This window comes from Heloderma suspectum, chromosome 8, assembly GCF_057233095.1.
Source record: "Heloderma suspectum isolate Gila_16-S chromosome 8, 16-S_ref, whole genome shotgun sequence".
NCBI lineage: Eukaryota > Metazoa > Chordata > Lepidosauria > Squamata > Helodermatidae > Heloderma > Heloderma suspectum.
In genome coordinates, this window is record NC_139465.1 from 46,425,600 (window position 1) to 46,446,415 (window position 20,816).

Genomic DNA, 20,816 nt, shown 5'->3' on the forward strand with positions numbered 1-20,816 from the left:
AGCTGCCGCTCGTTGCTGTGGGCAGCAGTTAAGCTGGGCGCGTGCAGGGATAATGGGGCTCAGCGGAGCAGGCTTGGCTCCCCTTAACCAGCTTCCCTACACCTGCAGTCCAGATGTGTTGGACTACAACGCCCACCATGCTGGCTGGGGGATGCTGGGACATAAGGACAAATGTGTACCCTATCACGTGGGGTGCAGTTGAGAAAGGGCTATACCTGCCTCTCACCCTAAACGGTGAGATCGCCAGGTTTGGGCCCCAGGTAGATACCTAGATACCTTTGCTTGGCCCGTATGGGGTGCCTTGGAGAGACACCAGGTGAGACCCTTTAAAAGCTCCCCTCCCCTGTCTCTTGACACCCGAGTCACACAGTCCATATTAATGACAGGCATCATGCTTACTATCTATAGCAGTCTTCCCCAAACTGGCGCCTGCTGGATGTGTTGAATTAATACATAGTCCACCTATCCAGTGGGCATCAGGCTGGGGAAACGTGAGCTATGGTGTTTTAGCATAAAGGCTTATGAGCGACTGCTTTCTAGAAAACAACAGCTGGGATCATACTGTTAGTTCCATTTCTGCCACCACACCAGAGTGCCGCATTCTGTTCCCACAGTGGCCAACCAGTTGCCCGTGGTAAGCCCGCAACGGAGAATGCATTTCACTACCTGAATCCAAATCACAGTCTTGTGGCACCTTAAAGACTAACAAATTTCTTCTGGAATAAGCTTTTGTGGGTATTGCCCACTCATAAGAATATCCGAGATGTGAGAAGCATCTATTTTCTTGACACTCGGGAGGCCTTCAGTAGAGGTCAGCAAACTTCAGGCTTCTGGGATCTTATTTTATTAGAACACCAAGATCCACCAGCTGAGGCCCGATGCAAAAGACATACCCTTAGAATTAAAGAATACTTAATGCAGGAATTTGTTTTGAGTACCAGAACTGAACTGAGCTCCCAGACCTTCCACACAAAAATCTACTCCAGGTGTCTTCATTTCAGCAGCATAATTAGAGTGGTGGTAGTCATGGGAGTCATTGTGTTATTGCTAAATGATTGGGAGTCCGCAATACTTGCCAGTCTACCGCAAGCCACTCAGCCATCTTCCAGAAGATCCAGAACTATCTTCTGCTCACCCCTGCTCAAAGCTACAAAGATGTGTTCTCCCCACCCCACCCTACTCACCTCAATGTTTGTCACCTGTAAAGAAAAGTCAGTGAAATACACTAAGTTCAGAGAAGAATAACAAACATGACAAAGAATGAAGGATTTAGGGAGCAATCTTATGGCTGCTAGACACTGTCTAGACGACCATAAGATTTTTCGGGTTTGGGGAACTGCACTTCTTGCCCCTGCTGCCTCATAGGCAGTGCATTTCACCCCTGGCTCTGCGCTCACAAGAGCAGCATGGAGCAGGCGAAAAGGGGGCATTCCCAGGGGAGGAGGCTGTAGAAGCGTTGCTACGATGCTTCCTATGCGCCGTTTGGCCTCCCACCCACCCGCTCCAGCGTCTCCAGCTAGACAACCAAAATTGGCTGTCTAGCCGCAAATGCAGGGCAGCTGGAGCATGGAGGAGAGGAGCCCCCCCCATGCTCCGCCCGCCCTGCATTGGATAGTCAGCCACCTCCAAGTTCAGAGGTGGCCAAGTATCCCAATAGAATTGCGCCCTTATTAATTTAAAAAAATCTAAATTGCTCCTTCTGCAAAGGATCCCAGGGCAGTATTCCTATAATTATACTTTTAGGAGGTGTGCTTTGTTCAAGGAAGAATTATAAGAAAAAGCCATGTATATAGTGTAGAGAAGTGATACATCCTGCTTGAATGCTACTTACGGTACATACGACCATGGCCCAGTATATACATTCCTCTGATGTTGAAAATTTAAAACAAAATTATACCAGAGATGCTTATTTTTAAACTGTTAATTTCATTGTAACATTAGCTGGCATATTAAACACGATCAGATATTGCTAAATATAAAATATGTTCCCTGTGCTCCTAGAATTATAGAGTTGGAAGGGGCCATGGAACTCATCTAGTCCAACCCTTGTGAGCTAACAGCAGGATAGTTAAATAAACTGAATATATATGAAGAAATCCAAGGCCCCGTTCTGGACTCCACTGTCATAGTTGAGAAAGTGGATTAGACAAAAGATTAAAGGGAGATGTGATAGCAGTGCTTAAGGGCACAATCGTATTGAATTTGGAGGCTTCTGATCATCCAATACAGGGCGGGAGGAGCAGCAGCGGAGATCTTCGCCTCCCTGTCCTCCCACTCTGCATCTTTGCTAGACAGACTTTTTGCCAGTCTAGCAATGGTACTTCAGAGGGGTAGGAAGGAAGGCCAGAGAAGCCTCAGGATAGCTCGTATCCTGGCCTCTCTAGTCCCCTCCTCTCCCTGCCCACCAAAATGCCCCCTTTTCCCCCTCTCTGAGGTCACTTTTCCAACCTTAGAGGGCAGCTGGCATGGTTCTTTCAGTGGTGGCTGCAAGGTGGCAGGGGAGGGAGGGTCAGATCTGAGACTCCGAGGTGGGAGCACTGTCACTGATCTTGGAGGGGAGAATCCCCAGTATCCTATAGCCGCTTAGACAAAGTCTAGAGGCCACAGGATTGCCCCCTAACATTTTAAAGATTACCACACAGAAGATGGAAAAGGATATTCTCCCTTTCTGCCAGGGATGGGATAAAAAGACACTTTCAGGAAGGTGAAATGATTTGGTATTAGTCAAACATATTGTTCCAGAATGTATATATTTTTCATTTATTACAATTCTATTCCTCCCATTGGCCAAAGCTCTCTGGGCAGTTCACAAGACAAAACCTAAAACTATAAAATACAACAACATAGTAAAACGTAATATAAAAGCCTTAAGATTAAAACAGAGTAAAACCAAAGCAATCAAATTAAGATAAACCAAACCAAGATAAAAGCCAGCAGTAGTGCAAAGATCTAAAAATGCATTAATACATTTTTTTTAACTGAAGAACTAAAAACCCGGGGGAAATGAGAAGGTCTTCACCTGATTCAAAAAGACCACAACATAGGCGCCAGGTGAGCCTCTCTGGGAAGGGTATTCTACAACCAGGGCACCACCGCTGAAAAGGCTCTCTTTCTGTATTAATCTATAACACTGTAATAATATATGTATAATTAGCCCGCACTGGGGTCTCAGAGAGGTTTAAAAGTAATACCCTCGCTTTCTAAGGAGTGGGTTACCCTAGGTGGTACCTTCTGAATTTTACCTTCCTCAAATTTTGCTCAGTAGACACTGCTGGTTTGAGACATGGTGGATCATTCACATGCTAATCATTTTAGAAATGAACCATGGTGTTTGCTCACCCAATCTTTCATCTTTGTCCAGCCATGCCAACTCCATGCTCAAACTCGAGACAGACATGTTTGAGAAATATTTCAATCGGATGGAGACAAGGGATGTGTCGCCAGAAAAACATGGCTCTTCACTGGATCTGGGACAAGTACAGTATGTAAGCTATGGGGCTGTTTTACAGGGTTCAGCATTGCTGTTGCATTTGTGGTTCTGATGGTGGTGCCCAAATATACTATCTATGATTTCTGGTTTCCCTGAGTCTCACAGATCCTCTGTTTTCCCCCTTCATGTTCTTAAGTTTATGTTCTCTATTGACCCTGAAAGATTTTATTTATAGTTTCACTGTTTGGCCTTCAAGTATTTATTGGACATTTATTTATTTATTTTAAACATTTGTATGCTGCCCTATATCATTAAGATCTCAGAGCGGCGTAAAAATAAAATCAGTTTAAACAGTATAAAACAAATAATTTAAACAGCTAAAAACATATTAAATCATTAAGCAAACTATCACCAATTTAAAAATCTAAATTAATAAAACAGTTAAAACAATGTGCAACGTTAGGGAATTCAATTAGCCCTCAAAGGCTTTGGTGAAACGCCACGTTTTAAGTTGGCACTGAAATGAAACCAGTGTCTGCGCCAATCGGGCCTCCAAGGGGAGGGCATTCCACAGCTGGAGTGCCACAGCAGAGAAAGCCCTCTCCCATGTCCCACCATAGTGTATGTCTCGCACTGGTGGGACGCAGAGGAGGATTCCTCCAACAGATCTCAATCCTCAAGCGTATATAGGGGGAGGCACTCCCTCAAATATTGAGGTCCTAAGCTGCTTATATCACACCTTTCCACCCAGGAGCTCATGTAAGCATATTCCTTTCTATTCCTCCACAGTGATAGGATTCTTCTAAGTCCAATTCTGGCCAGTGCAGTCCCACCGGTCCTGCTGCACTGGCAACTGAGAGCATCAGTGTAACATCAGGATAATGTAGTCAAGAGCCCCACCCAGAGCACAGCTGCAGGCCATCAGTGCCACCTGAGGAATGGTCTACTCATGAGCAGAGCCTTGCTTACGAGGAGTCCTTATTCCTCAGGTGGGCACTTCTGTTAGCTGGAGGAGCCTGCACTTTTGGTTCCTGCACTCTTTGGGACTAGGTGGCTGTTCGGCATCTTCCTCTGAGTCCAGGAGGGGGCTAACTCCATCTTAGCAGGGAAGGGTCAACAGCCGTCCCCACCAAGGACCCAGGAACCCCCGATCTCCCTCATGGTCCCTTGGCCCAGGCAGCTCCCCCGCAGTGTTCAGCTGGGGAATTTGAGGTCATTGTCCCCAGAGGAGTTCTCCCGAGGGACTGTGACAACAGCAGACCTTGTTATCCCCCCCACACTGCTCCACCCTCACCTTCACACAGCCCACCTCTGTAGCTTAGGACAGCAGTGGTAATTATTTATTGTTTTTGTTTCTACCCCACCTTTCTACCAAGAAAAATGGCTCTCAACGTGGCTTACCATCATAAATAAAACTTGATTAAAACAATAAAACAATTAAAAGCACAACAATAACAGAATAACAGCAGCATCCAACCCAACAGACCCACTTACACCAAAGAGGCCTGCTTGAATAAAAAGGTCTTTGTGTGCCAGTGGAAGGACAGCAGAGAGGGAGCGAACCTCACCTCCCTTGGCGGGGAGTCCTAGCCTGGGAGTGGCCACCGAGAAAGCTGTCTTTCGCGTTGCCACCAAACATGACTCTGAAGGTGGCAATGCGAAAAGAAGAGCCTCTCCTGGGCAGACCCACATGGGAGAAAGGTCTCTTAAGACCTGGCAGATTCATGTGGGAGAAGGCAGTCTTTCAGGTAGCCTGGTCCAAGGCTGTTTGTTTATTTGTTTATTTATTAATTCTTTTATTTCCTTTCATTTCTATACCGCCAATAGCCGAAGCTGTCTGGGCGGTTCACAGAAATTATAGGGCTTTATAGGTCATATCCCATACAGTTTAGCCAATGCAGATTCAATATTGCAGGAGACTGGGGAAGTCATGGGAGACATTTGCAGCAGTCAGACTTTGAGATGGAAGAGGCAGTGGGAAAGCATGGCAGGATTACAAATGGAAGACAACATCATCTGAACCCCCCATAATACTCTGTAAATGAAATATGGTGTTTGTTCAATGAAAGACTCATCTGAAAGCAACCTCTGAACCATGGATTTAGCCTCCATTTATCAGTTGTGCAAGGGGAACAGGCCATATGGTCTGAGATATGGGTTACCTCTCAGTGGTTTATATACTGCTGGTGGTGTGCTGTGATTGGCTACAGCAACCTTCCCCAACCTGGTGCCCTCTAGATGTGTTGGACTACAACTCCCAGCACCCCCCCGGGATGCTAGTCCAACCCATCCGGAGGGCACCAAGCTGGGGAAGACTGGGCTGCAGATAGAGTCTTGAACTCTGACATACTGGCACAGGAAGAAGTGGGGATGAGACCAGGGCATTTAGTTCTGCGTTGACTTAAGTGGGGATGTTTTAAATTGCATCACCTCTTTTGAGGGGGATATGTTGCACTTTTGTTGCAGTTGAAACGGAGGTCTGAGAGAACTTATGATGTTGACTAAGCCCCATTCCTCTCTTGCTGCCCAACTAAGCACCTTGCACAGGCAATGTCACACCAGAAGTTATACTAATGTAACATTACTCCAGCACAACCCCCAGGTGTTACGTCAGCATAACCCCAACTTTGGTGCGACGTTGCCAGCACATGGGACTTAAGTTGGGATCCTAAGGTGGGCATAACTGGAGCCACAGGATGTCCCTACTAGAATCATAGAATAGTAGGGTTGGAAGGGGCCTATAAGACCATCAAGTCCAACCCCCTGCTCAATGCAGGAATCCAAGTCAGAGCATCCCTGACAGATGGCTGTCCAGCCTCATCTTGAATGCCTCTAGTGTGGGATAGCCCACCACCTCCCTAGGTCATTGGTTCCGTTGTCATATTGCTCTAACAGTCAGGAAGTCTTTCCTGATATTCGGCCGGAATCTGGCTTCCTGTAACTTGAGCCCATGATTCCGTGTCCTGCACTCTGGGATGATCGAGAAGAGATCCTGGCCTTCCTCTCTGGGACAACCTTTCAAGTACTTGAAGAGCGCTATCCTATCTCCCCTCAGTCCTCTTCTCAAGGCTAAGCATGCCCAGTTCTTTCAGTCTCTCCTCATAGGGCTTTGTTTCCAGTGCCCTGATCGTCTTTGTTGCCCTCTTCTGAACCTTCTCCAGTTTGTCTGCATGCTTCTTCAAGTGTGGTGCCCAGAACTGGACACAGTACTCCAGATGAGGCCTAACCAGCGCTGAGTAGAGGGGAACTAGTACTTCACCTCTAAGAGGAATCCTTCCTCTTAGGTCCAAGTTGGACAAAACACTGTGAGATTCATGATCAGATCTCCCATGTTTTTTTCTAAAGAGCAAATGCAGCCAGATAGGGGCTGTGGCTTCAGGGATTGTTTAACCCATTTCCCTACATTTCCCCCCCTCCCCAGTCTGAATCCCTCTCACAATTCTGCTGCGAAACGCAGGAGATCTGTGAACAGATCTTCCACTATCTCATCTTGTTACACTCTTTGCAGACTTAGTAGTAACAGGAACTAAACCAGGATCTGCACCATCTGATTATTTCTTTTCCCCCAAAGAATCCTGAAATATGGTCAGAGTTATACAAACAGCAAATAGGCTGCTGCACTTAGCAGGCAATCATGGGCTCTTATTGTTGCACAGTTACTTATTAATTAATCAGTCACATTACTCAGTCCATAATCACGTCTGCTTTCGGTGGACCGCTCAAGCTGCAATCCTGTACTCACTTATTATGGAGTAAGTCCCATCAAACATAGTGGGTAGTACTTCTCAGTGTACATGCATAAGATCAGGCTGTAGATCATTGCTGTATCCAGTCTACCGCAAATTCCATTCAAGATACCTGACAATTAGTATTCAATCAGAAAAAAGAAAAACTAAACATAATGTTGGCAAATGCTGACGTTCAATAGCAATTTTTGTGGCTCCTGCTCTAGACTTGGGTGCTTCCCTTGTGCTTTTTCTTCCACTCCAGACACGTGGCAGACGCAAATCTAAATCCCGGATAACAACAGACCGTCTGATGTGCCTGACAGTGGAGCAGAAATGTGACCTAGCACAGCGGGAGCTGGAAGAGACAAAGGAAGACATTCAACGGATGAAGGAGAACTCAGAAAGGATCTTGCAGAACTACCTGGTATAGTTGTGTACCTGAATGTGAATAGGCTTGTTGTATTGTATTCCTGTATGGAACTGTGTATTCTGTCCTCACTGAGGCACCATCTTTACATCTGGGCAAATCCAGTAACCATAACAGTTAAGGTATTAGCGTTGCTTCAGATGAGTATGTTCTTTTCTCCCAACAGAGCTTATGGCCAAAAAGGAGGTTCAGTTAGCCAAAGTTGTAGAGAAGTGCCCTCCACTCCTCCCCACTCCATTTTCAATAACCAGGAAGCAGGAAATGTTAAGACTTTGGAATAACATTAGAACATTTGGCTTTGAGATCTGAATTCTTCTTGATTTTAGCACAGATCTTGTGATACTTGTCTGTAGCTTCATAGCACCCATTCATGGACACATTGAAAGGAGTTTGCAGACTGAAAAGTGGTTGTGGTTCTGAGGAGGAAATGTCGTTTCAAACCATTAGTCAGTATTGCTATTGACTGACAAGACAACTGCCAGGCTATGTTCTGCAGCATGTCAGCAAGATCATCACTGATGTTGTTATTCAAGTCTTTGGTTTTTCTACTCTGCTTTTGCATATGTTAAAATAGATGCCTTTTCGTGATGCTGAAGAGCTAGAACAACCTATGTTAAGTGGCTCCTTTCTAAATACTTAAACATGGGAAAAGTAGCTGGCCGTAGTGGGGCTGGTGGCTGTTTAATTTGTCTGCCATGGAGATCACTTTTTTCCTCTTCCACATTCAGTGTTTCATTAATATAAGCACAGCAGCAACTAGCAACTATGCTTTGAGGAATGCTTCTTGAGTGCCTGGCAGCAGTAGTGTAGTGGTAAATTTGGAAGGGCAGGCACTCATCATGACAGTCTCCATAGCCATGCCCCAAGGTGAGTCCAAAAATGTGCTGAATTTTCTCTCTCCCCCCACCCCGAATATTTATATATATCTACACACATCCTCCACTCCCGCTGCCAAAGAGTAGCAGTTCATAGCATAATATCAAATTTATTGCCATCAGCTGACCTGTCATAGAATAGTGAGCTGGCAAAGAGCAGTGTAGTGGTTAGCATGTTGGACTTTGACTGGAGAGACCTTGGACTGCACAAGAAAGGAAGAGAGAGGAACACAACATGTCCCCAGACAGCACAAGACCACCAGCTCAAGGTTTTTGAGGAGTTTCTTTTCCCAGCCCTAGGGAGAAACATTTTATCTCCAAGTCAACAAACTAGTTCTGGTAGTTTTCATCTCCACCAGAAGCAGGTCTTTTGTAAAGCTAAGGGGTCGTAACTGCCCATTCAAGAGCAAGCCACCCCAAAATGCTTTGCATTACAATAAGGATAGCTTAACAATAGATTGTTGCTGGGAAAATCCATTTTCTCCTCAGTCAGTGAGCATTTCTGCACCTGCCCAAAGTCCCACTTTAAAACAGGGCTTTCTGCTTCCGTTTTAAATGCAGAATCACTATGGACGCCTTTTACACCGGCTTCCTTCCCCCCTCCTTCCCCCGCTCCTTTCCCCCCTTATCTGAGTTTTTGATATGTTTCATTATACAGCTGCTAGATGGCGCTGTGGTCTAGCTCCTCTTGTTGCAGGGTTTCCTTTTTTCATGGAGGAAACTCGAAGGGAACTCAAGTGCTATAATTTGATAGCTCATTATCTCCGATCTTTTAAAAAATGGATAAAGGTCATTTAGTGCGGGAGATGCCCTGGAGGTTGATGACGTCATCTAAAGGACCCTCAAACTTCCGTGAGTAACCAATCTCAATAGCAGGATAAAAGCTCCGTGTGGAGAAGCCCACTATGAGGATTGGAGGTTAGCTCTGAAGGAATAGGTACGTCCAAAGGGGGTGGCAGATGATGTTGTTGTCCCTGCTAATCAAAACATTCCAGTGCTTTGGCTCTGTGAGCCCTGGTCCACTACATCACTGCCTGACAGTGCCACCCACTTGTGCAATCTTTGGGAAGTAGAATTCAGGGAACCCACATACTCAGAAATTCCTCACCAATATCTGCCTTACCTCTCTGTCCCATTTGTCACCAGTGAACATGGGCAGGTTTGGAGAGCTTTTTGACTAATTGCTAGACTTCTTTAAAAAAATTATCAAATTTAAGTACTGTCCAACTGGCAGATACCCTTGGGGCCCCTTACAATAATAAAAATAATAACAACAACAACACAATAGCAACCAAAACAATAAATACAACAATAAAAATATTAATATATTAAAATATTAAAATATTAAAGAGCCAGTAGTAAAGTTAATAATTCGAGCAACAGATTAAAGATTAAATCCCTGCTGGAAGAGAACTTAACCTGGTGTGGTTAAGACCCCATCACAGAGAATAAATTAAATGCAACATGTCCTTGCTTTCAACATAATTTGAATTCTGCAGGCTGTCCTAGAGGAAGCAGACATTCGCATGGCTGACATTAAGAGAGCCATGGTGGACTTTGACAAAGACATAATCAAAACCATAACCAAGAAGAAAGGGAGTGTCATTGCTTCCGAAAAGGTGCTTCGATACATGGAAGACAAGATACGCGCCAGGGTGAGTCAGTCACTTCTTCTAATTTTGCTCTCATTAATTGTATATTGACATTGGTAAGGCAGCCTACTAGGACTGGGTATAGTGTTTCTAATCAGCTTGTTACCCTTGCAGTATTCCTGATTTTCAGTAAGTGTTCGTGTTCTGTTGAGTTACCAGCAACTGAGTGCAGTGGCTGCTAGATGCCATTGTGGTGCCCATATATCTTCGCCTTTCAAAGGAAGATTGACCAGTTCGGAAATCTGCCTATTTCAGATCACTTTAGTTCCATAAAATATATCCCTGGTTTCACAAAGCCCAACAAATATATAGGATTGCCATTTTTTAAAAGTAGCCATGTTCCTGCATCCTTAATAGCTGCCAAACATGCAGAGATTAAACAGGTGGAACTTCCCCTATCTTTTTATCTCCATGCCAGTGAAGCCGCCGTCACATTTCTACATGTTAGGCCAAGGGTGGGGAACCTTTTTGAGTGAAGGGCCACACTGGTGGTTGCAGAATCCTTTGGGGGCCACAGGGCAGGCAGGGCCAGGACATATCCATGCGTTCACAACCATACATGCACACACCTACCAATTCTCTGCCTTCTCATTCACACTCACTTGCCCACTTAGACTGGTGGCGTGTGCGCATGTGTGCGCATGTGCAAGGTTAACGCCTGCTCCTCCATGATCCCTGCAGACAAAATTGCTGTTTCGCCACTACTAATAGGTTAAAGTCTCTGCCCCCAACCCTTCCTGACGAAGATTACTGTTTTCCTGCTGCTATTCTTGAAGACACAGGAGTGGGCCACTGAAAAACATGGAAACTGTATTCATCAAGTCCCAGTTCAGCTGTTCATAAAGTTTCTCTTCATTTCATTTTTCATAGAATGGCCATTGTTTTTGCATGGCAGTAGCAGCAATAATGAGCAATTTTCTTTCTATCTGCAAGAAAGACAGGATCAAAAAAGTTTCCGCTGATTTTATTTTACTGGGGATTAACTGCATCAGGATGGGAGCAAGCTGTAAAATTCCTCAGAAGACTTCTGAGATACATGGAACTCTTTTGTCTAGAGTAGAGTTCTGTGCAACTCAAAAGCTTACTACCCTGGCCTATCAGTTTATCTGGCCCACTAGAAACCGCAGCTTGTGGGGGCAAGGTGTGTGTGAGTTTCTTCACAACTGTGAAATGCCTCTTGGAGGCATCTGATTATAGAATTTCCTAATTGAGCAGCAGAGGTAAGACCTTGCAAATAAGAAAGATTTGCTTGATCTGCCACAGAAGTCTGAGGAAGAAACGAGGTAACTTCTTTTTTCAGGATGTACAGAAAGAGAAAATTCGCTTGAAAAATGATTCTCTGAAAGTCCAGAAGAAGAAGATGCAGATGCAGCTCAAGCAGGTACATCACCCTTTGCATCACTTTACTCGGTGGGGAAGTCCCACCTGGCTGTGTCCCTGCTTGGCGTGCGTGTGGTCGGTGTTAAGCACATGGGAGCTTCCAGCAGCCAGAAGGCCTTGGGCAGCTATTCCACCTTTTCTGCCTTAATGGATTTTCTGTGGTAAGAAAATGTGGTGGGGAAACAAGGAGGGCTACCACTGGAAGGCACAGACTTCTGGACCTCCTGTACAATTCCATGAGTGAGGGGCCATAAAAGCCTTGTCTGGAAGCAGCCTGTCTCCAGAACTGGCGCTGTAGGATTATTCAGTTAGGGTTCAAAGTCAAGCAGAGAGCAGGTGCTGCTGAGCAAGTGTTCCAGATGTCTCCCGCAAATGAGCCGAGCTGTGCATCCCAAGGGGTGGCAACCCCTGAGCCAAAATTCCTTCCCAATCCCAGACGTGCATTTGGCTTGCATGAGCAAACCCCAGCCACCCACTGAGTCATCTCCAAACAAGGTTTTGTTGGATGCCTCCCAACAGCACAGAAGGAAAAGTGCAGAGGAAAGGATAATCCCTGAGCCCCGGAGGGGCCACACACAACGGAAGCATCAGATCAGAAGCTGCTAACCGCTTTTCTTCAAATTGCCGCAAAGTCCACTTTGTGCTTCTAGCTCTCTGTGTTCTCTGCAGCTGCCCTAGAATGCAGGATCTGGGGCTGCCAATATGTGCAAGCCATGGACCATGTTAGTAAATAAGACTTCTGTTTGCTCTGAGCCAGGCACAAGAGAAAGAGACTTTTGGCATAAGCTTTTGTGGACACTTCATCACATGCATGAAGTGTTCACCTCAAATCGACGGGTTTCTATACACGCAGTTTGGGGATTACTGCACTACTGAAATGGTTGACGGGGGGCTTGCAGGTGGAGAAATGGAAGCGGTGCATGCTTGGCACCAACCTAAAGCTCTCCTCTACCCCACTTTCCTCCCTTCCATCCTTCTTTCATGCATTTGCAGAGCAAAATTATCTGCCTTCTGTCTGCTTTTTGCTGAGCAAAACAGTCTCCATTCTCCAGCCTCTTCTTGCAGTTGAGACTTCTTAACCTTGTTCCTCTTTGCACATATGCCACAGTTTAAATTCATAGTGCTTGGACACTGGTGACCAGTTCACAGAGCAGGACTGTAGTGAAAAGCCTGTAGTGACGGTCCTGCATCTAGATCCCAAGGCTGTGTCCCCTTCCCTGTGGACTGCAGCATTCTCTGCAGGGCTGGGCTGGGCAACCACCCTCAAAGACCTCCTACAAGGCAGAGGCCTGCAGTGTGCTTGGCTGCCTGGTCAGTGACCATCACTATTCTCGGTCTGTCTGCAGAAGGAGGAGCTGGGGGAGGCGCTTCATGAGGTAGATTTCCAGCAGCTGAAGATCGAGAATGCCCAGTTCCTGGAGAAGATTGATGAACGAAACCAGGACCTGCTGCAGCTGAAGTTGACTGTGGGCAACACCCTCCAGATCCTCAACTTCTACAAAGTAAGTCGAGAACACGGCTCCCACTCTCTGCTGCCCTCTGGCTCCACCTGTGCAGCTTAAGATGGGTGCTGGAAAGGACCTGGAATCCAGCCCTCCACAGCCCACAGCCTGCATCCACACCACACACATCCATGTTGCCGCCATTGGCGCTGCACTGCCACTGAGCATTACTCTGCTGCTGTGAAGCAAGAACAGCCCTTTCTCCCCTGCACTTGTAGCTTCCCATCTCTTCTGCTGCAGAGTTCATACAGTCAGACACAGTGGCCACTCTTTCTGGCTGCTAGGATTGCTCCTGACTTTGGAGCATGCCAAAAGAGGGGCTGAGAAGCACATGAACTATTCCATCACCATGCTGAATTCGACCCTGCCATGTACAGAGAGGGGGGAGGGAAGAAAGGATTGACAGCATCCAGGAGAGTACAACCAAGGTGAGGATTAATTTTGCAGTCATTTGAAGGTTATACAATTGCTCCCTTCTGAGAGGACATTTCCCTTGCCAAGGGAAATGTAGAATTTGCAATTCAGTATACACTATAGAGGAGCAAGAAGAGTTTGGGTTAGGGCAGCTAGTGGGAAGAATGTAACAGGGGGTAAAGGTTTCCACGCTCACAACTCACACTCTTCAAAGCAGCCTTCCCCAACTTGGTGCCCTGCAGATCTGTTAGACTGCAACTCCCGTAATCCCACAGCCACCTATGCTCTCAAACATTTTTATGACATTTCCAGTTCTGGCAGTTTTCATGCGCTACAAAGACATGTCTAGTCCAGTCTACTGATATGTGGGAGTGATAACATTTTTACCCACTCTTTCTTCCCTCCTGTGGCAGGATCTACCCCTTTTTTCCCACCTCTTCTATTTTATTTTATTTATTTACAATATTTATATACCGCTCCAAATCAGAAGATTTCGGAGCAGTGAACAACAAAGATAAAAGTATAAAACACCAGATTAAAACAGTTAAACCATTAAAAAAACAACAAATTCCAATAAGGTTGAATTTAATAAACCATGGCTGGTCACACAAGGAAGGCCTCTCAAAATAACAATGTCTTCAGGAGGCACCAGAAGGAACACAACGTTGGTGCCTGCCTGACCTCCCAAGGCAGGGAATCCACAGGAAGGGGGCCACCACACTGAAGGCTCTTTTCCTGGTGGATTCCAGCTGGAACATAGGTCCATGTGGAACCACCAGGAACATGGCCTCTGATGATCTCAGTGACCAGGCAGGTTGGTAAAGAAGGAGCTGCTCTCTGGGTCCAAGTTGTTTAGGGCTTTGTACCAAAACCTTAAACCTGGCCCGGTAGCGAATAGGCAGTCAGTGCAGTTCCCTCAGCAAAGGAGTTGCACACTGAAAAGGGGCAGCTCCTGACCACAGCCAAGCTGCTGCGTTCTGCGCTAGCTCCAGCTTCCAGAGCAGCCTGAAGGGCAGCCCCACGTAGAGCGCATTGCAGTAATCCCACCTTGAGGTTACTAATGCCTGTACCACAGTGGCCAAGCTATCCCTGTCCAGGAGAGGCTGTAGCTGGCAAACCAGCTGAAGCTGGTAAAAGGCACTCTGAGCTGCAGCAGCCACTTGGGCCTCCAGCGACAATGATGGATCTAGGAGTACCCCCAGACGACAAACCTGACCTTTCAGAGGGAATGCAACCCCATCCAGAACAGGCAATGAACCTATATCCCGGACTTGGGAACCACTCACCCACAAAGCTTCCGTCTTGCTGGGATTCAGCTTCAGTTTATTGGTCCTCATCCAGCCCATTGAGTCTAGGCACTCAGTGCACAGCCTATCCTGATTCAGATGTCACAGGGAGATAGAGCTGCATGTCATCAGCATACTGATGGCATTTAGCTCCAGATCCCCTAATGACCACTCCTAGTGACTTCATATAGATGTTAAATAACATTGGGGACAAGATGGTACCCTGCGGGACCCCATAGCTCAAATGCCAAGGGGCTAAGGAAAAGTCACCCAATGTTACTCTCTGAAATAGGCTCTGTAGCACAGTGCCCCCGATACCCATCCCACGGAGTCAATCCAGGAGGATACCATGGTCAATGGTATGAGAACCAATGCAGTCAAGCGGAATTAACAGGGTTGAACTCCCCCTGTCCCTCTTTCGATAAAGGTCATCCATCAGGGTGATGAAAGCTGATTCAGTCCCATGACCATATCAAAACCCAGACTGGAATGGGTCTAGATCAGAGCTTTCCAAACTGTGTGCCGTGACACATTAGCGTGTCGCCGGCAGTGTGTAGGTGTGTTGTGCGAAATTCAGAAAATTGTGCGGAAGGGCACCACGGAGCTCCCTTACTTGCGTTTGCTTCCCTTGGCCCCTCCCCCGGAACTTCCTAAAGCAGCTAATGTTAAAGCAGCTTAGCTGCTAAGGCTTAGCAGCTAAGGCTTAGGTGCTTTAACATTAGCTGCTTTAGGATCATGTGGCGTGTTGACGTAGGACGCACATGATTGGTGGTGTTGGAGCGGTACGGCGAGGAGTGTGGTAACGCTGGCTGCATGAGGAGTGTGGAGAATTCGAAGTTAGCGGAGCAATTAGTTGAGCAATTTGCAATCAGCTTGGGCGAGAGGCTTCCCCGCATCCTCAGTGAGGCTGCAGGGCAGCGGGGGAGAACAACGGCCTGCTGGACGCCCCCAGAGCAGGGAGGGCTGCGCCAGGCAGGCGAGGAGCTTCGAGCCTGCGCTCCCCGGAAAGGTAGAGGTGCGGGGCAAAGAGAGGAGAAGGTAGGCGCTGCCCTGGGAGCAGAGCATGGCCAATGCCGGCACGGAGAAGTGGCAGTGGCCACCAGCCCTGCGTGGTTTCGGGTGTGCCCTTCACGGACTTCTGCACTGCGCTGCCACACGGCCAGGCCAGAATAACACGCGGGTGGAAATGCCGACTGGGACTGCACTGAGCGGGCCGTCTGCCATCTTGGCCAGTCAGAACGGAGCTCAGTGGAGGCCAGAAGCCTCAGAATCAGCGTGCTGCCAATCACCCGGGCGAGCGCAGCTGCAGGCTGTCACCCAGTCAACCCACCTGCTGCTGGCTGAAGGGAGGCCACCCTCCCAAGCCCAATGTGGCAAACAGCAAGCCACCCACCACGTGGCACTTATGATTTGATTTCTGCCATTTATTTTCAACAATGGCAAAGTTAAAGACACTGAAACGTGGAAGCTTAAAAATGCTTGATGACGAAATGCGAGTGTCTTTATCTAATATTCCACCAAATATTGAAAAGCTGTGTTCATCCCATCAACCTCATACATCCCATTAAGATGGTAAGTAGTTATTGGTGTTATTCAACTTTTTTAAATTCTTGCACATATTTACATACTGTTACTCATGAATGTAATGAATGTAATCCCTTCATGGATCACTGCCTTGTTGTGGCGAAAGGGCTTGCAGAACTCAGTGAAGCCATAAGCTATGCCGTGCAGGGCCACCCAAGACGGACAGGTCATGGCAGAGAGTTCTGACAAAATGTGGTCCACTGGAGAAGGAAATGGCAACCCACTCCAGTATTCTTGCCAAGAAAACCCCATGGAACGTAACACAAGGCTAAAAGAGATGACCCCGGAAGATGAGCCCCTCAGGTCGGAAGGTGTCCAATATACTACTGGGGAAGAGCAGAGGGTATTTCCAAGTAGTGCCAGAAAGAGTGAAGCGGCTGGGCCAAAGCCGAAAGGACACTCAGCTGTGGATGTGTCTGGTGGTGAAAAGAAAATCCGATGCTGTAAAGAACAATTTTGTTTAGAAACCTGGAATGTCAGATCAATGAATCAAGGTAAGTTGGAGGTGGTCAAACATGAGATGGCAAGATTGAACATCGACATCTTGGGAATCAGCTAACTAAAATGGACAGGCATGGGCGAATTTAATTCAGATGACCATCATATCTACTATTGTGGGCAAGAATCCCTTAGAAGAAATGGAGTAGCACTCATAGGCAACAAAAGGGTGGGAAAAGCAGTACTGGGGTACAATCTTAAAAACGATAGAATGATCTCAGTACGAATCCAAGGCAAACCATTCAACATCACAGTAATTCAAGTCTATGCCCCAACCACTGAGGCCGAAGAAGCTGAGGTTGATCGGTTCTATGAAGACCTACAACACCTTCTAGAACTAACACCCAAAAAAGATGTCCTCTTCATCATAGGGGATTGGAATGCTAAAGTAGGAAGTCAAGAAATCACCGGGATAACAGGCAGGCATGGCCTTGGTGTACAAAATGAAGCAGGACAAAGGCTAATAGAGTTTTGCCAAGAGAACACGCTGATCATAGCAAACACTCTTTTCCAACAGCACAAGAGATGACTCTACACATGGACATCACCAGATGGTCAATATCGAAATCAGATTGATTATGTCCTTTGCAGCCAAAGATGGAGAAGCTCTATACAGTCAGCCAAAACAAGACCTGGAGCTGACTGTGGCTCAGATTGTTGTTCTTGTTCTTGTTGTTCTTGTTGCAAAATTTCAGCTTAAATTGAAGAATGTAGGGAAAACCACTAAACCGTTCAGGTATGACCTAAATCATATCCCTTATGAATACACAGTGGAGGTGAGGAATAGATTTCAGGGATTTGACCTGATAGACAGAGTGCCTGAGGAACTATGGTCCGTAACATTGTTCAGGAGGCAGCAACGAAATCCATCCCAAAGAAAAAGAAATGCAAGAAAGCCAAGTGGCTGTCTGATGAGGCTTTACAAGTAGCTGAGGAAAGAAGGGAAGCGAAAAGCAAGGGAGAAAGGGGAAGATCTATCCAACTGAATGCAGAGTTCCAGAGAATAGCAAGGAGAGACAAGAAGGCCTTCTTAAATGAACAATGCAAAGAAATCGAGGAAAACAACAGAATGGGAAAGACTAGAGATCTCTTCAAGAAAATCGGAGATCTCAAGGGAACGTTTTGTGCAAAGATGGGCATGATCAAGGACAAAGAAGGCAGGGACATAAGAGAAGCAGATGAGATTAAGAAGAGGTGGAAAGAATACACAGAAGAACTATACAGGAAAGATCTTAATGTCCCTGAGAGCCATGATAGTGCGGTCACTGAACTTGAGCCGGACATCTTAGAAAGTGAAGTCAAGTGGGCCTTAGGAAGCATTACTAACAACAAAGCTAGCGGAGATGACAGTATTCCAGCTGAGCTATTTAAAATCCTAAAAGATGATGCTGTTAAAGTGCTGCATTCAATATGCCAACAAATTTGGAACACTCAGCAATGGCCGCAAGACTGGAAAAGGTCAGTTTACATTCCAATTCCAAAGAAGGGCAACGCCAAAGAGTGTTCAAACTACCGCACAATTGCTCTCATTTCACATGCCAGCAAGGTGATGCTCAAAATCCTACAAGCTAGGCTTCAGCAGTATGCGAACCGAGAACTACCGGAAGTACAAGCTGGGTTTCGAAGAGGCAGAGGAACTAGAGATCAAATCGCCAACATTCGCTGCATCATGGAGAAAGCAAGAGAATTCCAGAAAAACGTCTAGTTCTGCTTCATTGACTACGCTAAAGCCTTTGATTGTGTGGATCACAACAAACTGTGGCAAATTCTTAAAGAGATGGGAGTACCAGACCACCTTACCTGTCTCCTGAGAAACCTGTACGAGGGTCAAGAAGCAACAGTAAGAACCAGACATGGAATAACCGATTGGTTCAAAATTGGGAAAGGAGTACGACAAGGCTGCATATTGTCACCCTGCTTATTTAACTTATATGCAGAGTACATCATGAGAAATGCCGGGTTGGATGAATCAGAGGTCGGAATTAAGATTGCTGGGAGAATTATCAACAACCTCCGATATGCAGACGATACCACCCTAATGGCAGAAAGCGAAGAGGATCTCAAGAGCCTCTTGTTGAGGGTGAAAGAGGAGAGTGCAAAAGCTGGTTTGAAACTCAACATTAAAAAAACGAAGATCATGGCATCTGGCCCCATCACTTCCTGGCATATAGAAGGGGAAGAAATGGAAGCAGTGACAGATTTTACTTTCTTGGGCTCCAAGATCACCGCAGACGGTGACTGTAGCCATGAAATTAAAAGACGCTTGCTCCTTGGGAGGAAAGCTATGGCCAACCTAGACAGCATAGTAAGAAGCAGAGACATCACCTTGCCGACAAAGGTCCGTCTAATCAAAGCTATGGTTTTCCCAGTAGTAATGTATGGCTGTGAGAGCTGGACTATAAGGAAGGCTGAGCGCCAAAGAATTGATGCTTTCGAACTGTGGTGCTGGAGAAGACTCTTACGAGTCCCCTGGACTGCAAGGAGGTCAAATCAGTCCATACTAAAAGAAATCAACCCTGAGTGCTCATTGGAAGGACAGATACTGAAGCTGAAGCTCAAATATTTTGGCCACCTAATGCGAAGAGAAAACTCTCTGGAAAAGACCCTGATGCTGGGAAAGACTGAAGGCAAAAGGAGAAGGGGACGGCAGAGGATGAGATGGCTAGATAGCATCACCGATGCAATGAATATGGACTTGAGCACACTCCGGGAGAGATCGCAGGACAGGAAGGCCTGGCGTGCTATGGTCCATGGGGTCACGAAGAGTCGGACACGACTGAACGACTGAACAACTCATGAATGACAACAATGTATGCTATTATCTTACAAATCATATATTTTTTAAAATATAAATGAAAGGTTTTCATGAGATATGTTGTATCCCCATACATTTCATTATTACAATTTATGTATGTGTCTGTATCTCTTATAACGGGTTAGTTTAACCTCTGGTTTGCTAGCAAAACTGAATTACAATGTCACGAAATGATGCATGTCTAAAAAGTGTGTCACCAACATGAAAAGTTTGGAAAGCTCTGGTCTAGATAATCAGTATCCTCCAAGAGTGCCTGCAGTTGATCCGCCACAACCCTCTGAAGTACCTTCCCCAGAAAAGGGGTATTTGCAACTGGGCGGTAGTTGTCTAATATCATTGGGTCCAGAGGGGGCTTCTTCTGGAGTGGTCGCACTACTGCCTCCTTAAGGACAGCAGGGACCACCCCTTCCCGAAGGGAAGCATTTATCTCTCCCTGGACCCACCCAGTCATACCCGCTCAGCTAGCTTTTATTAGCCAGGAGGGGCAGGGATCGAGAGGGCACGTGGTCGGTCACATTGCTACAAGCACCTTGTCTACATCATCAGGTTGGCAACAACTGGAACTGATCCCACAAAATTGGGCAGATGGTGGCATCAGACACCTCAACTGGAACTACACTAACAGTGTCAAGTTTGCTGTGGAGATGAGCGATTTTGTCCTCAAAGTGTGATGCAAAGAGGTCACAGCGGGTCCTTGACAGGGCCAGGACCCCATTTACTGGGGAAGGTGTTAACAGCCCCTGGACCACCTCTTTTCATTCCCTGCTCTTTCGTCACACTGATTTTCATTGGATTTGTGGGTGGAAATCCACATGGGGGGGGTTGTGTGTGGCTATTTTTCACTGTGCACCTACACAACTGTGCAGCAATGAACAACCACACTTTATTTTTAAACCTCCATTCCTGTGCAAGAGCATAGGTGCGCATGCAGTTAGTGGACTCAAAAAAAGAAAAACCAAGCTGAAACGACAACATGCCCTCCCATTTCTCCCACAGTAGCAGCACTATGCATGGGCACCACGCTGGGGACCTCAGTGTTAGTGGGTCATAAACGACATGAGCCAGCAGTGTGATGGAGCTGCTAAAAAAGCTGATGCAATCTGAGGCTGCATTCACAGGAACATAGTGTCCAGATCACAGGAAGTAATAGTTCTGCTCTACTCTGTGTTAGGCTGTGTCTGGAATACTGTGTCCAGTTCTGGGTGCCACATTATAAGAAGGACAT

At 46.4% G+C, this 20,816-nt stretch overlaps 1 protein-coding gene across 12 annotated transcripts in view; it reads left to right on the forward strand.

The window, feature by feature from the left end:
* The window catches only part of CFAP263 (cilia and flagella associated protein 263), a 32,368-nt gene that overhangs the window by 3,470 nt on the left and 8,082 nt on the right, over positions 1 to 20,816 (forward strand). For 11 of the 12 annotated variants that reach the window (XM_084812292.1, XM_084812294.1, XM_084812290.1 and 8 more), the window contains exons 2-6: positions 3,362 to 3,485; positions 7,421 to 7,582; positions 9,960 to 10,115; positions 11,413 to 11,493; positions 12,839 to 12,994. In XM_084812292.1, the coding sequence (XP_084668418.1) occupies positions 3,375 to 3,485; positions 7,421 to 7,582; positions 9,960 to 10,115; positions 11,413 to 11,493; positions 12,839 to 12,994 (666 nt within the window). In that variant the 5' untranslated portion in view covers positions 3,362 to 3,374. Of the gene's footprint in view, positions 1 to 2,933; positions 3,052 to 3,361; positions 3,486 to 7,420; positions 7,583 to 9,959; positions 10,116 to 11,412; positions 11,494 to 12,838; positions 12,995 to 20,816 lie in introns of those variants that run through there. The other variant, XM_084812296.1, reaches the window with a different exon arrangement.